The sequence below is a fragment of the Caloenas nicobarica genome, chromosome 1, assembly GCF_036013445.1.
Source record: "Caloenas nicobarica isolate bCalNic1 chromosome 1, bCalNic1.hap1, whole genome shotgun sequence".
NCBI lineage: Eukaryota > Metazoa > Chordata > Aves > Columbiformes > Columbidae > Caloenas > Caloenas nicobarica.
Window position 1 is genome coordinate 702,905 of NC_088245.1, and position 15,835 is coordinate 718,739.

The 15,835-nt window shown below is 60.1% G+C and overlaps 1 protein-coding gene across 9 annotated transcripts in view; it reads left to right on the forward strand.

The window, feature by feature from the left end:
- The window catches only part of SHANK3 (SH3 and multiple ankyrin repeat domains 3), a 364,754-nt gene that overhangs the window by 337,897 nt on the left and 11,022 nt on the right, over positions 1-15,835 (forward strand). Inside the window, exons 21-22 of one of the 9 annotated variants that reach the window (XR_010607209.1) lie at positions 1,852-1,904; positions 5,505-5,539. The exons of 3 other annotated variants lie outside the window; for them this stretch is intronic. Coding sequence is in view for 5 of the 6 variants with exons in the window: in XM_065647484.1 (XP_065503556.1) it covers positions 5,505-5,539 (35 nt within the window). In the remaining variant the exon portion in view is untranslated. 5 more of the 9 variants (XM_065647502.1, XM_065647484.1, XM_065647513.1 and 2 more) reach the window with 5 other exon arrangements.

Sequence of the window (15,835 nt, forward strand, 5' to 3'; positions counted from 1 at the left end):
CCGAGCTCTGGTGCCCTGGCAGAGTGTCCCTGAGCTCCATACTCAGGCAGAGTGTCCCCAGGCTCCGGTGCCCTGGCAGAATGTCCCCAAGCTCCCATACCCGGGCAGAGTGTCCCCAGGCTCTGGTGCCCTGGCAGAATGTCCCCAAGCTCCCATACCCCAGCAGAGTGTCCCCAAGCTCCAGTGCCCTGGCAGAGTGTCCCCAAGCTCCATACCCAGGCAGAGTGTCCCTGAGCTCCATACCCTGGCAGAGTGTCCCCAAGCTCCATATCCCGGCAGAGTGTCCCCAAGCTCCATACCCAGGCAGAGTGTCCCCAGGCTCCGGTGCCCCGGCAGAATGTCCCCAAGCTCTGGTGCCCTTCCAGGGGCCGCGGGAGCCACTGGCGCAGGTGAGCACCTTGCAGACCATGGCAGGTTTCCTTGCTGGAGTTTCTTTCTAGGCCCATGAAATTCTGAATTTACAGCAGTTCCATCTAGGAGCAGGGAACTTCCCTTTGCACATGGTGGCTGTGGAGCAGCCCCGGGGCGTTTCTCTTGCAGAGGCCTGTGAGGGTCCTGCCCGGGACCCCCAGGGACAGAAAACACAAACCGCTTTCTCCAGAACTGACTCTGGCTGATCTCCACCTTCCAACAGTCCTACACAGGAGAACGTTTGACAAGCGGGACTGAGAAAGAGGCCAAGAAATACTGAGAATGAGACCAGAAGGTCAGAGTTAAGGCGATCAATAGAGACGATGTTCATTGTGTCCTGCCCGCTGCTCGGGCCCGTGTCACCGTCAGGGCTGGCGTGGCAGGGCGGCTCTGCCGTGCCCGTGCGCCGCGGGCTGTCCCGGGAAGGTTCCGCTCCCTGCGTGCTGAGATACAGCCTCTGTACAGTCCTCACCGAGACGCCGTAGCTGGGCAGTGACAGTGACAGCAGAGTGACAACTTCCATTCGTACTTTCCCACGGGAATAAGCGATGACCCTTGAGCTGGGGCCACGGGACCTCTGCTCCGGCGGGAGCTCCCTGACCGTTCCGCGGCTGCGCCAGGCCAGCAGCAGCTCTCTCCATGGTTAACACGAGTGGGATCCTTGAAGATCCGTGGCCCAGCACAGCCTTTGCTGAGCTGCAGGAGGTGACTGGCCGTCCCGGCGTCTCTGCCCTGCCCGTCCCAGCCGCGGCCGGAGCTCGTGAGCAGATGCTGAGCGTCCTTCCCTGAGCAGGAGCAGTGTGAGGACCTGCGGCTCAGAGCTGGGGCCCAGCCCCGGGACGGATCCAGTGTGTGCCAGCCATTCCCACAATAAAGCTGACGCTAACGAACGCGAGGTGTTGGTTTCTGATTAGCGACCAGTGAGTCAGAGCCAGTGATGCAAACGCCAGCTCAAGAGCTGCGTTAGTGCCAGGGGCTGAACTCACGCACTCCAGGGTGACTCACGTTCAGTGTGCAACGCCCAGCCCTGTGTCGAGATGCCGTCTCATCTGTGTCCCCTTGTCCTGTGACTGGCCCTGGCCCCCCAGCCTCACCAGGCCCGTGTCCCCCCTCATTGCGCATGGGCACGCTCCAAGCTCAGCCTCCCAGCTCAGCTGCCGGGGCGATGTGTGCACCCCAAACACCGCGGGAGCTCCTGGGGACTCAGCCGGGAGCACCCGAGGCGCCCGCACGGTCCAGCTGGGGCTCCAGCAAACGCAGCCAAGAACCGGGGTTAGCGGGTGCTGTGCAAAGGGTGTTTGTTTGTTTGCTTGCTTGTTTGTTTATCTTTAAGCAACAGCCGAACATGCCAACTGTATCACGTAAAGCAGAATTTTAGATGCAAAATGAAGTTTCTCAGGTGCTGTTCTGGAAACCCACAACTGCTTTGTATTTCTACAGATCTGAAAGAGAGACAGAAGAAAAATAAGCCCTTTAGGCATTTAGCTCCTAGGGTAAAGCTACCTCTTTCTATATAAACTCATCAGTTAATTCTGTTTCAGTTAAATGGTGTAACATTTCTGGTGCAAGCTTCCAGCCACTGCAGATACAACCCCCTGTTTCCTTGTAGGCTTCTCGTCTCTTCATGGTGTCTAAACTCACACATAAAGCAGAGCTGAGCTTGCTTTCCACTGCCAAAGGACCTGTCTGGAGAGCTGATGGGGAGGCTGGCATTGCTGAGGGAGCTGGGGCCACACGGGAGGGTATTGGTGACAGGAGGTGGCCCCAGCCCAGCCGCAGGGTCCCGGACAGGGCCTCGGCGTGCCGGGAGGCTGGAGCCCCTCGGCCGGTGACAGCTGCGTCCTTTGGTGACACCGAGCAGAGCGTCCCCTGCCCAGGCTGCCAAGGGCCACAAAGGCCACGAGTCCCCCTAATCTCCCCCCGATTCCCCCCAGCACCCCACCGAAGGGGACGGCAAACCTGCGGTCCCATGACGGAGACTTGGCGGGTCTCCATCCTCCCCTGCAGCAGCCGGACTTAGAGATGCTTAATGCATCTCTGCAGGTAACTAAACCCGCACCCCCGCGGCCCCCCCGCTGCGGGAGGCAGCTCAGCGCCGCCGCCCTGCCAAGGATGCTCTTCGCTCCTGGTTGCCGTGGCGTTTTCCCAGCGCTCACCACAGGACGTCAGGCTGAGGACGGGGCTCTCCTGGGCCCGGGCCACCGCTGCAGCTTGTCCACGTAGACGTGGCTCTGCTGCCAGCACGGCAGCGCGAACAGAGGCTGTTCAGAGACAGGCTGGTGGAGACTGAGTACTGGGAGAAGCAGGAGTTCTTGGGGCTGCTGTGGAAATGCAGGAATTGAGAGCGCACCCACGGCAGGGAAACGCTCCCCTGGGGCGGAGGGGACAGGAGCCACCACCAGTGCGGTGCCCCCTGCCACGGGTCTGGTTTTGACACTGATGTGCATTGCCTACAAGGAGACAGGGGCACTGTGGGTGGCAAGTCTCAGCATGTGTCCATGTCACAGCAAGCACAGCTGCTTCGCCTCATCTGGTCACTAACATCTACTAATCACAGCTCATCCACGCATCCCGCCCCGTGAGTAGAAGAGCAAACGGTGACTCTGCCTCATGCTTGTCCAGAGCGAGACTTGGGAAGAGCAGTGAGGGGTTGTCCGGACCACGGGGAGAAGAGCCCTGGGTCCCGCCAGGGCCGTGTCGGTGCCAGAGCAGCCTGGGAGAGGGAGGAGGTGCAGCCCGAGGGGTTCGGTTCGGGGCAGGGCCCGCGGTGCAGGGGTTCGACCCCCAGTGCAGGAAGAGAGCTGTTAGGGCTGTTGCTTTCGGAGCTTTAGCAAACTGGAAGTGGAAGTCTCAGAAAAAGGGTTTTTCCGAAGGGACCCTTTCAAATTTCAGTTCTTCTGTCAACAAGCAGGAGACAAAGCAGCCGCGTGGCCAGAGGCCGGCGGGGACCTCGGGCAGGTCTGCGGGGCGTCTGGTTCCACACACTCTGCAGCAAGAGCCTGGGGAGTCCCAGGGCCAGCACAGGAGACTGGAGGTCTCCTATGGATACCAGCCCTAAATTTTCTTTTCCTACAAAGAAGAGGTCAGAGGGGGACAAAGCAGGCTCGCTGCAGTGGGAGGCATGAGCAGCTCTTAGGTCCGTAATGCTCTGCCCCTCCAGAACCTTGCTGTTGTAGATGTTTGCAGACAGCCGGGTTGCTCCCGGTTCTCTCCGCTCCACGGTGGAGCGCAGGCCGGCGGGAGCTCACAGCTGGAAGACTCGCGGGCCAGTTACTGCTCCAGCTGCAAAACTGCCCGAGAAAAACCACAGCTGGAGGTCGAGCCCCTCCCGTATGGAGAAGCATGAGAGGGAGAGTGTCCGCGGTGCGTTCAGGAGTCCTCTTGCTCTTCTACGTCACTCCTCCAGCGCAGCGGGTCAGTCACCGTGGCACGGCGGGGACACCGTCCCCAGCAGTGCTGCGTTCCCTGGAGATAACCACGTCCCTCTGGCCGTGAGCTGAAAAGCGCCAGGCTGGACCCTGGCACAGCTCAGTCTGCGCTGGACCCGCTGCGGGGGACCCAGCAGCTCCTGGTGGCACGTCCCACCGTCCCCATTCAGCCGCCAGACCCTGCCGCGAGCAGCACGGCGGCCTGGGACAGGTACGGGCTCTGCACAGCTCCCGGCCGGTTCTGCCCATTCTGCCTGCAGAAAAGGGATCAAACCCTGAATGAAAGCAGCAATCATTTGATGTTTGTAGCCCTGTGCCAAACCCAACCATTGCTGGAGGCCCCGGTCCAGCGAGCGCCCTGGCAGTGGGGTCAGGGGGACAAGCAGGAGGTGGCTGTGTCATCGAGGTGAGACGCCTCTTGCTCTTTCCCAACAGCCACAGCCGAGGGATTTTGCGATGCACAAGAGATTTAGGAGGCTCAGCGAGCAGCCCGGCACCCAGGCAGCGGTGCAGGGTCTCTCTTGCCCCTGTGAGGAGACGCGACACATCCCCTGCTCACCGCAGAGCAGATCTTGAATTTTCCCAACCAGCCCAGGGCAAGTCCTTAGGCGCAGCTCAGAGCTCAGCTCAGCAAAGCTCCGAACTAGAGGGACTGTGATTATCCCCTCTGGGAAACACTAACGCATTTGCGAGGCCCTAATAACATTCCATTGACCTGTAGCTGTTACTCTCACAACCATGAAAGCAAAGCACCTAACACAGCCATGGGGTGAAGTCAGAACAATGTTGAACTGTATTTGCCGCTCTTTCTTGTTCTTGCTGTGGGGCATTTTTCTCATGCATATGTTGTTTCCTCCCCTCCCTCTTCTCCCTTCCCCATCTCTGTTCTGTCCCTTCCCCATCTCTCCCTCCTCCTCCTCCCTCCCAGCTGTTACAAGTAGCTCTGTGGAATCCTTCAGGCTTTGGCTGTCGAATTCATGCAATTATCAATGTCCCATTCCTTCAGTAAACACACGAACGTACTCTCAGCTGGTGTGGGATGTCCCGACCTTCCCTGGCCCCCAAAGCCCTGTGTTGGCCATTCCCCGGGTCCCCTCGCTGCTCCGCGATTGCCCCGTCCCCAGAGCTGCCCAGAGCACCCCCGATGCCAGAGACCTTCTGCTCCCGGTGCCACCTGTCCCCATCCCCGGGCACTACTGTGCTGTGCACACCGGGGACCTGTCCCGTCCCTGGACCCTGCCGTGCCACACACACCGCAGGGTCTGTCCCGTCCCCGTCCCCACTGTGCCACGCACACTGCGGGCTCTGTCCGGTCCCCGTCCCTGCTGTGCCGTGCGCGCCAGGGGGTCTGTCCCATCCCCGCTGTGCCACACATACTGTGGGGTCTGTCCCATCCCTGCCCCATCCCTGCTGTGCCCCACACACCTCAGGGTCCGTCCCATCCCCGTCCCCGCTGTGCCACACACACCATGGGGTCTGCCCCGTCCCCGTCCCCCACGCCACCAGACCCCCAGCCCCGCACAGCGCAGGAGCCCACCGAGGTGTGCGGTGCCGCCAGATGAAGCCCGTTCACTCTTCGCCTCGTTGCTGCCGGACCGGAGCTAACATCTCTCTCATTGCCTCTCTTCCTGCTCTCCATCTGCATGTCCGCGCTGCTCTGTCTAGAACCGCCTCTGGCCTCCGGCGGGTGGGCGAGTTGTGTAAGTGAGCATGTTCTCATCCCATAGCCAGCGCTCCCGGCCCCCGCGCCGCGCGGCCCCGCTCCCCGCTCCCACCCCGAGAGCGGGCAGCGGCGCTCGCTCCGGCATGTGCGTGTCCCCGTCCCCCGCTGTGCCCTGTAGCATGTCTGCGTCCCTGTGCCGTGGTGTCGTGTGCTGATGCTCGTAGGCGACGACTGAGGAAATTCCCTTGGGCTTCCATGGGATTCTTACCGGGCCCAGATGAGACCCTGTGCCCCCGGCATGGCTGCCCAGGGGACGTCCAGCAAGGGCTGTGCAGGGCCAGAGTTCCCTTGGAGCAACTCAGCCCCATGGGGAGGGACCCCAGCACTATGGGGAGGGACCCCAGCCCCATGGGGAGGGACCCCAGCACTATGGGGAGGGACCCCAGCCCCATGGGGAGGGACCCCAGCCCCATGGGGAGGGACCCCAGCCCTGTAAGGAGGGACCCAGCCCCATGGGGAAGGACCCCAGCCAGGGTGGGGAGGGACTCCAGCCCCATGGCACCAGGCCACTTCCCCCTAGGACGCAGCATCCCCTTTCTGCCCCCAGCAGCTCCCCCCATGCCGCTGATGCACAGGGCTCCCCTTCCCCGCAGGCTCATGACTTCCCAGCCATGGGGTGTCCCTGGATCACCTTCTGGAGCAAAGTCCCATCAGACAGACGGGGCAGCAACTTCCACTCCTGCTCCCCAGAGATCGTGCAGCACCCCAGGGTGGGGGTCAGCGGGGAGGGGGGCCTGGAAGAGGCCAGGAGAGCAGCGCTGCCTTCCAGCAGCCACCTCCGAGCTGCAGGTGACATACAGTGTGCCCAGGGAAGTCACTGTTGGCACGAACTTGAACCTGAGACAGCTGTAGGGAAATTGGGGTGCAGAAAACCGCCCCCCCTTCCCCCAGACTGGTTAGTGACTGCGCTGGAGGGCTCCCTGCTGGCAGAGCTCCTTGGCCATGTCCCCAGCCGGTCTCAGTTGCCACCAGAGCTGCTGGAGTCCCTTCGCAACCCCATGGCTCATGACTTGTGTGCACTCACCAAGTCACTTGGGTGCATGGCAGGGTCCCTGTCCCGGAGGTGACCCGTGGCAGGGTCCCTGTCCCTCTCCAGGAGGTGACCCAGGGCCTGGGCAGCTCTGGTGGCTCGAGCTGTGGCACATGCCCCCGATCCAGGTGCCCCCCAGGCGAATTTCCCCAGTGTGCATGGCCAGCTGTGTGCTCTTGGTTGTGCTTCTTCCGTGTCTGTCTGTCTGTCCTGGTGTTTTTAGCCGTAGTGTGTGTGGAACTAGCTCCCTACATCCGTGTCACTTCATGTGTGATCGCAGCCCCGGAGCCCGCACGGAGCTCTGGGCAATCTCATGTTTGATTTTACTTGTCATTTTCTGCCAAGCGCTGAACCGCCGACGGCATCCCCTGGCGGTGCTGGCTGGACGGGGCTGGTCCCGTGGAGCGGGACGGCAGCGCTGGGACGTTCCTCCTGCCACATGCACCAGCGCTGGGCCGCGGTGGCTGCCATGCTGGTGGCGTCCCCAGCCACCAGCGCTGCCCCAGGCTCAGGCTGTGCCGCACGGCTGGTCTGAGCAGAGCGGGGGACATTCAGGAGCCATCTAGCCGACTTTGGTCCTTCTGCTGGGGCCAAGGGCTGCGGAGCCCCCGTGTCTGACCGGGGACATTGCTGCCAGAGATCCGCGCCGCTGGTTCTGCACGGCACATGGCACTTCGCTGGCGTGTGGTCGGCGGTGGGAGGGCGCTCATGCCATCGCATCTGCACATGGCTTCATGCAGCCGTCCTGTTGCTGGTGTCGCAGAGTGTCTGAGTGTTCGGGATCTGCCACCCGTGGTCACACTCGCCTGGTCCCTCGGCTTTGTGCTGCCTGATGCAGGACAGGGCGAGTTTACTCTGCCCAGTCTGTCTTCAGTCCCCGCGGTGTTCAGATGCGGCGCAGCAGCCCCAGTGGCAGTGCCAGCCGGTCAGAAAGCTTTGGGGACGGTGGCTGTGCTGAGTGGGACCCGGCGCATCCCAGTTCCGCTGAGCTGGCCGTTTAGACAATGGCAGCGCCGGCTCCTGTCAGCACCGTCTGACTGACCGTGACTGTCAGCTGATGCTTCCCCTCTGTTGCACAGCCTTGTCTGTGTGAAAGCTTTGGACGTTGTTTCGCCCGCACCCAGCATCCCTGCCCAGCTCCCGGGGTGAGCTGCAGCCGCCCTGAGCACGGCTCCTGCATCCTGAGCACGGACCCCCGAGCACAGGTCCTGCACCCTGAGCATGAACCCCTGAGCACAGCCCCCAAACCCTGAGCACAGACCCCCGAGCACAGGTCCTGCACCCCAAGCATGAACCCCTGAGCACAGCCCCCAAACCCCAAGCACAGCCCCCCCAAACCTTAAGCACAGCCCCCCAAACCCCGAGCACAGTCCCCCAAGCACAGCCCGGCGAGGGTCCCGGGACTGCAGATGGGCTGTAGCTCATCTCCAGCCGGGCGAGCATGTAGGTGTCGGAGCCTCAGCTGGTGCTTTCCTGCAGCTGCAGCCCCTGTTGAGGGTGCTGGGGAGTTGCCAGCCCCCAGCCCCCGAGCTCACCACCGCTCCCCAGGCCCGCTGGCGCTGCCCTGCTGGGGGGAGCCCTGGCCAGGAGCCGAGCTCAGTGCAAGCGGCTGCGGGAACGGGAGCAGGAGAGGGACAGTGGGCACTGTCGGTGCCCGGCACCGCCGGTGCTGCCAGGGAGCAGGGGCAGGGCCAAGGTTAGGGTCAGGGCAGGGTCATGGTCAGGATCAGGGTTAGCTGCTGTCTGGGTCCAAAAGGCTCAGCGATGCACCTGGATACCAATCCCCGCTGGCTTTCCCAGGTGCCAGCACCTTTCCCATGTTCTTAGCGCAGGTTTTTGCCTTTAGTTCCCAGAAGCGAGGGGTGCTGTGAGCCCAGGGAGGGTTTTAGGGTGCACAAGCGAGGAGACTCAGTTCCACAGCAGATCTACGGCACCATCAGGTCAGATGCACAAGTGCTTGCTGCTGGTTGGAGGCGTGGGGTCAGCTCTGTGTAGGTAATTAGCTGATTGCTGACCCTAATTAACATTCTGTGTCATCGTGGTTGAAACACTGATGGGCCAGCATCACTGCGCACTGGGGTCATTTTCCCCTGCAACAAAATTTGTCACCCAAAATGTGAAGCTGCATTGTCCCCAGGGCTCCCAGTGGTGTCCCCAGGGCTCCCAGTGTTTTCCCCAGGGTTCCCGGTGGTGTCCCCAGGGCTCCCAGTGATGTCCCCAGTGCACGCAGTGGTGTCCACAGGGATCTCCGGGGCTGTCAGGGTGACAGGAGCAGGTGTTGACTCTCAGAGCTCAGTGCTGGGAATCAGGAACTGAAAACGAACCTGACCGGGCCCTCCTCAGCTCACGTGAGACACCAAGGAACAATGACCAGGAATTGTCCCAAGTCCAGGCTGGGACGTCACCACTGAGCCATTCGGTGCTGCCGGGGGCCCAGTGGGTGACAGCTCTGCACCGAGCGCTCTGCACCGAGCGCTCTGCACCGAGCGCCGCGGCTCTGCGGCAGCTCTCCCCTCCAGGCTGTTCTGTGCAGCTGAGCTCTGCTCAAGACTGCGCTCGGACACACGGGACAGGCGGTTCTGACCCAAGGACGGCTCCTGCCGAGGTCTGTGGGACAGTGTCGTGAGCCGGGAAGGTCAATCAGTCTTTTTGAGGATGGGAAAGATGCTCAAGCATTGAACAGCAAGAATGAGGACTGTACTGCTGCAGACATGTGAGCAGAGAGGTGAGGGAAATTGTGGAATGAAAGAGAGAAAAAAGGGCAGTTTTGAAACAAGGAGACATTACGTTGAGAAGCCACAATAGAGAATATGGCTCTGGGGTTTCCATGGCTGGCTGGTGTTTTCCCAAATCCAGCCTATTTTATCGGGATAATGTCTTACAGACAGTCTAGGAGAGCAAAAATATAAACCCAGCGAAAGTGCAGTAGCAAACTCGTCTGGCCATGCCAGGCTGGTGTGGGAACTCTGCAGAGGGACAGACCCGGGGCAGGGGACAGTTCACAGGGAAATGTCATCACAGCAGCTCAGCCCCTGGTCTGTGGCTGGACCTTGAACTGCAGCAAAACCCGAAACCTCAGAGCAGCAGCTGCATCCTTCGGTTGTCCAGGCACCGGCCGGGGTTCCCGGCTTGTGTCCCATCTCCAACTGCTTCCCCACATCAGCCCAAGGACAAGTCACAGTTTCTTGCTCCTTTTCCATCATCCCTGTTCCCACATGGAGGACTTCATATTATGTAGAGTGAGGAAAAGCAAAAACATTACTTGAAACGAGAACATAAATGAACAGGAGCCGGAGCAATAGTTTTGGTTCCACCAGTGATACCATCCAGTTGCTTAGATCTTCAGCTTTGTCCTCCCATAGCGAGGTAAAACAGTGACAATCACCACGGATTTCTGGAGTGGATTTTCATACTCTGCTTAAAGTGATTAGACAGGAATCCAGGACATCACTCGTTAAACCTCGTGCATCTTCCTCCAGCTCAGTCTGAGATGCTGCTCAGGTCAGAAGAGCTTCAGGGCCCCTGGTTGTCTCCAGGCCCTTCCCAGCTGTGCCCCAGAGCTGGGACAGTCGGGTCCACGTCACCCTCCACCCCGACGTGTCTGCCTTCTTTCCATCCATCTCTGCTTGCCTCAGCCTTCCACACACCCGTCCATGTCCCTGTCCCCGCGGGGCTGTGCAGCATGTCCCGTGGTCGGGGTGTTCTGTGCGTGATGGTGTCCCCTGTCCCCAGCGTCCTCTGCCGTGTGCCAGCTGAGCCGCTGCAGGTCACAGCAGGGACCTGCCGCCGTGGCTGTTCTGCCGTGGTGGGTGTTCGTTCTGCTGTGGTGGCTGTTCTGCCATGGTGGGTGTTTGTTCTGCCGTGGTGAGTGTTCTGCTGTGGTGGGTGTTCTGCCGCGGTGGGTGTTTCTTCTGCCGCGGTGGGTGTTCTGCCATGGTGAGTGTTTCTTCTGCCGCGGTGGGTGTTCTGCCGCGGTGGGTGTTCTGACGCAGTGGGTGTTCTGACGCAGTGGGTGTTCCGCTGCCATGGGCGTTCTGCCGTGGTGACTGTTCTGCTGCAGTGGCTGTTCTGCTGTGGTGGGCCTTCTGCCCTGGTGGGCATTCTGCTGCAATGGGAGTTCTGTTCTGCCGCGGTGGCTGTTCTGCTGCAGTGGGTGTTTGTTCTGCCACGGCGGGTGTGCTGTTCTGCTGCGGTGGGTCTTCTGCCGTGGTGGGTGTTCTGTTCTGCCGCGGTGCTGTTCTCCTGGCACACATGGTGACACACGCCACCAAGCCAGCCCGATGCTGCCTGGGCAGCGTGGCCAAGCAGCTCAGCCCCACAGCAGCTCAGGAGCCATCGCCCCGTGTTACGGCGTGTAGGAAATCACGGCTTGAGCGACTTCATGTCACTCCAGTTTCTAAGAGTCGTTATGTCCAGCCAGGCTGTGGAGCCGCCTCCCCCGTGGCTCCCGCGCTTACGGAGCTGCTGAGCCCATCACTGCAGCGCTGTCCTGCAGCCCCAGGTGTCGGCTGCGACCTTCGCTGGTCCTGCACCGTCTGGCTTTGGGGTTTGTTAAAGCTTGGCGTTGTGAAGTGAGGGTCTCCTGCTGAGTGAGGGTCCCTTGCTGAGTGAGGGTCCCTTGCTGAGCATTCCAGTAGCACACAGAGCCGGTCTGACCCCCACCCTTGGCTGCTCTGTGTTCACGTGCTGCTGAAGCTGTAGGAATCAGCTTTCCCAGCTCCATGTCCTCCCCAGTGTCACGGCAGACGCTGAATCTGTAGGAATCGGCTTTCCCAGCTCCGTGTCCTCCCCGGTGTCATGGCAGATGCTGAATCTGTGCCAGTTCCAGGACTTCTTCCCTTGTCTGCTCTTGCAATGAGCAGAAGTCAGGTCCCAGGCAGACTGAGGAAATCTAGAAGGGCTCCAGTTCTTAGATGTAGAAACTAAAATTCTCCCCTCTTTTTTCTGCCAAAAGAGAAGGTTTGCTGGTGCCGCGGTGTGACGGGTGCAGGGGACACTGGCTGTAGCTGTTCCCAGCACAGAGGTGGATCCGTGGCTCACGTGCCCTCGGGCCGGGAGGTTTGTCCTCTCTCGGCTGTTCCATTTTCTGCAGTATCTTCCACTCCTCCAGCGCTGGCAGGGCTGCACCCCACTGGGGACCGAAGTCTCGGCGTGCTGTCTGCATGGTGGCCGAGCACCTCCAGCCACGCGTCACCACGCTTTGGGTTCCTTGGCATTCAGGCAGAAAATTGCAAGTGGGTTGGTCATGGTTTGTTGTCGGTGGCCACTGCGGTGGGACCTGAGCTGCACGCAGCGAGCTCGGGCCCCAGGGACTTGGCTGGAGGGATCTGCGTGTGTCCCACACTCGAGGTGTCTCAGAGGGCCCCTCCTGGGCAGGGACGTGTCCCCTCATGCTCCAACCTGCGGCTCGGAGCCGGGCATTGGTTTAGGAGGGGGATTATAAATATTGAGGAATTATTTCAGAGCAAGAGGTAAGACTTCAGTCTGGACACATTTTACAGAGAAAAAAAAACACCAGAAGTGAAGAGTAAGAAGTAGCTTGTTGGTTTGCATTGTGGAAAAAGGTTGATAGCAGACAGGTATTTTGTAGTAGAGTCCCATTTCATTTAATAGGCGTATTTACTGTGTGAAAACCAGCATGATGAATGAGGATTTATGATTTGCAGAAAACATGAAGTTTTGGGGGCCATAGAGAGAACAGTGAAGAGGGAAACCAGCCAAGCTCAGTGAGTGACCTGCGCGGGAGCAGAGAGGGTTCAGTGCTGACAGCTGTAAGGAGATGGGCAGCTGAGGGCAAAAGCTGGTTCTTCCAGGCCAGGAGCACCGTCCCCATGAACTGCGGCCGTCTGATGGTGGCAACGCTCCCGATGGCTCCAGTGGCCCACAGGCAGTGAGTGAGGAGCGAAAGCTGGTACTGAGCTGGTGGGGCTGGTGGGGCAAGTCGGGCATTGATGGTGCTGCAGGAATGAGTTGCTGTTGCCTGGGCGTGTGTGCCAGAGAAGGCTGAGGACACCAGCAGAAAGGTCTGGGGGAAGGTCCGGGGAAGGTCTGTCAGCTCAAGCACTCTCTGCACGCAGCCCCGTGTGGGGCTCTGCCCCAGGCAGCTCCGGCAGAAAGGGATGACCTGCAGTGACGGCTCCTGCACGTTGTGGAGCTGATGGCAGGTCTGCGAGGCTTCCTCAGGTCTGTGCTGCTCCTCCAGAGCCTGACCACAGACTCACAGAGCGGTGGAGGTGGGAAGGGACCTCTGGAGATCCCTGGTCCTCCCTCTGCTCAGGCAGGGCCACCCAGAGCTGTGTGCCCAGGACATTGTCCCATCAGGTGTTCAGCGTCTCCAGGGATGGAGACTCCAGCACCTCCCATGCTGGGTCACCTCACTGCAAGCACAGGATTTTGTGTGTTCAGACAGAATTCCCCGTGTTTCAGTGTGAGCCCATTGTCTCTTGTCCCATCACGGGTACCACTAGGCAGAGTCCGGCTGCATCTTCTTCACTGCCCCCGTCAGGTATTTGTACAAGCTGGGGAGGTCCCCTCGAACCTTCTCTTCTCCAGGCTGAACAGTCCCAGCTCTCTCATCTCTCCTTCTGTGTCAGATGCTGCAATACCTTCATCATCTTTGTGACCCTTCACTGGACACTACTCCAGGTGTGCTCCACCAGTGCTGGGCCCAGAGGAAGGGGCACCCCCCGACCCGCTGGCACCGCTGGTCCTCCCGCGCCCATGACACCCACAGCGTCTTTTCCTGCAGGGACAAGTAGGTGGCTCGTGTTCAACTTGGTGTCTCAGCACCCGGGTCCTCTGCAGCTGGTCAGCCCAGCTTGTGCTGGTGGGTGAGGTCGTTCCCAGCTCCTCGGGTGCAGGACCTCGCGGTTCCCTTGGCTGAACTTCATGAGGTCGCTCTTGCCCATCCATCCAGTGGGTCAGGGATGCTCTGAGGGGCCACAGACCCATTTGGTGCATCAGCCGCTCCTCTGTGGTGTGTCACCTGCACAAAATGTGTGGCACCTGCACAAAAGGTGTGGCACCTGCACAAAACGTGTGTCATCTCCACTCACTGCCCCACCATCCAGGTATTTAATGAAGACATTGAGAGGAACTGGCCCCACAGCAGCCACGGGTTTGTGCACCCCAGGAGTCACGAGGCTCCAGCTGGACTCTCTGCCGCTGACCGCGGCCCGTGGAGCCCGGCTGCGCAGCCAGGTCCCGACCAGCCTCCCCTTCTGCTTGTTCTGCGCATCCTTCCCCAGCTTGCTCTTGAGGCTTTTATGGGAGACACTTCAGAAAGTCTTGCTAAGCCAAAGTAAACAAGATCCCCAGCTCGTCCCTCGCCCCAGCCCAGCTGTTTGGTGGCAGGGGGCTGCCAGCTGGCTCAGGCTCATTTTCCCTTTGGGAAGCCGTGCTGGCTGCTCCCAGCCACGTTCTCATCCTCGGTGTGTTTGGAACCGGTTTGCGGAATGATTTGCTCCATCACCTGCCCAGGGGCTGACGCGAGGGTGACAAGCTGCCATCCCTGGTCCTGCTCCCTGCACACAGGAGTTCAGTGTCACAGCGGCCGCTCTGCTGGACGGGCATCCAGAGGGGACCGCTCCAAATATCCTGAGACCTCTGAGCGTGTCGGTTGCCGTAACAACTGGGTGGGCTGTGAAAGGAGAAGAAGAGGGACTGTCCTCGGGACACTGAGGGCCGGGGAGCCGAGCCCCGGTGCAGCCGCTTTGCTGGAGACCTGGCGCCAGGTGAAGCCCCCGCAGATCCCCCGTGGTGCCCCGGCTGCCTCGCCACCCCCGCGGGGCCGGGGAGGTTTCCCACCGGTGCCGCACGGGCCGTGCGCCCAAGCACCAAGCGAACAGGTTGCCCCTTCATCTCTTCTGGCCGCCTCCTGAGGGGAGCAGACCCGCAGCGTGGTCCAGTGGAGCCATCCTTCTCAGGAAAGGGTATAGAGGTGCCCTGCTTCTGAGTGCTCCCCAAAGTGCGTACCGTTCCTCTGGAAATGCCGTTTGGGCAGAATCTGAGGGTTTGGGCTGCCCACCATCCACAGGACCAAGCTGCCTGGGCTGCAGGATTTCATGCGCAAGTGCTACCCACAGATTCTGCATTTACTTCTGCTCAGGAGACGCCATACAGGAGTGTGGCAGCCCCTAGAGTTACAAAATTTAACAGTTCTCTCCTGGTTTTCTCATTCTGGTGTTCATGTGAAGAAGAACCCTTCCAGTGCTGCTTCAACATCCTCAGCCCTCCAGACGCCCGTGGAGTTACTGCATTGCCTTCGGGGGGACAGGACATTGGGTACAATTAACCCCGCTAGATTGTGTCAGTGTTGCAGGTGTTCCCTTGCAGCATCCCTTTGTTTTCCTGCTGTGAAAGAGAAGAACTCAGAATTGCCAGATTGATCTTCCCTAATGAAAGTGCTGGCTGCACGAGTGGAGTCCTAAGAACAAATGACAGCAGGAAATTCGATCGCCTTCAGTGAAAAACCTTCTTATCAGTGCTTCTTCAGATCAGCCTTGCGCTCTTGGGCACCCTTTTCCCTGTGGGCTTGCTTTATGGGGATAAGCTTATCCTCTCTTTGGATTATTCTGCTGAGAGCCAAGAAGACATTTCTTACCGAAATTCAGCGGTGAAGGAGGAGCGGTGGGTTGGCAAACGGTCCCTGCGAACAGCTCATCAGTCTGGCAGTGATGCAGCTCGGTCCATGGCTGCCGGAGCATCGCCCGGGTCTCAGTGTCGGGGGCTTTCCAGAGCCTTTCCTGTCTGTACTCCTCCCTTTGTCCTCCCTTTTCAGGGGTGGGTCTCATGAGACAATTCTGGAAGACAAAATCCTTTCGGAATGGGAACCGTAGGTGTGCTGTGTCTCTCCTGGGCATGCACCATTCTAGGCAGGAAGCCTCCAAGCATCCATCTGCGTTTCAAGGAAAGAGAGAGAGGATTAGTCTCCAGCCCTGCCCCAAGCCCAACCTGGCCATGGTCACAGCACCGCGCTCTGCTCTGGGTCACCGAGCGCTGATGGCGTCACCAGAGCAGCCTCGTGTCTCACCCGTCAGTCATTGCAGGAGGAGAGTCCTACATGCAGATCTAGCGGGAAGCGATGGAGAAGCTTCTGAAGGCTGGTATGGAAACACCTGCAAGCCAAGAGCAGCAACACAACAGGCTTGCTGAGCCAAAGCGAAGCGTTTCTCTTTGGGGTGTGAGAAGCGTGTTGCCGCTGGTGCCGAATCTGACCCCGCCTTGAAGAAATTCAGACTGAGA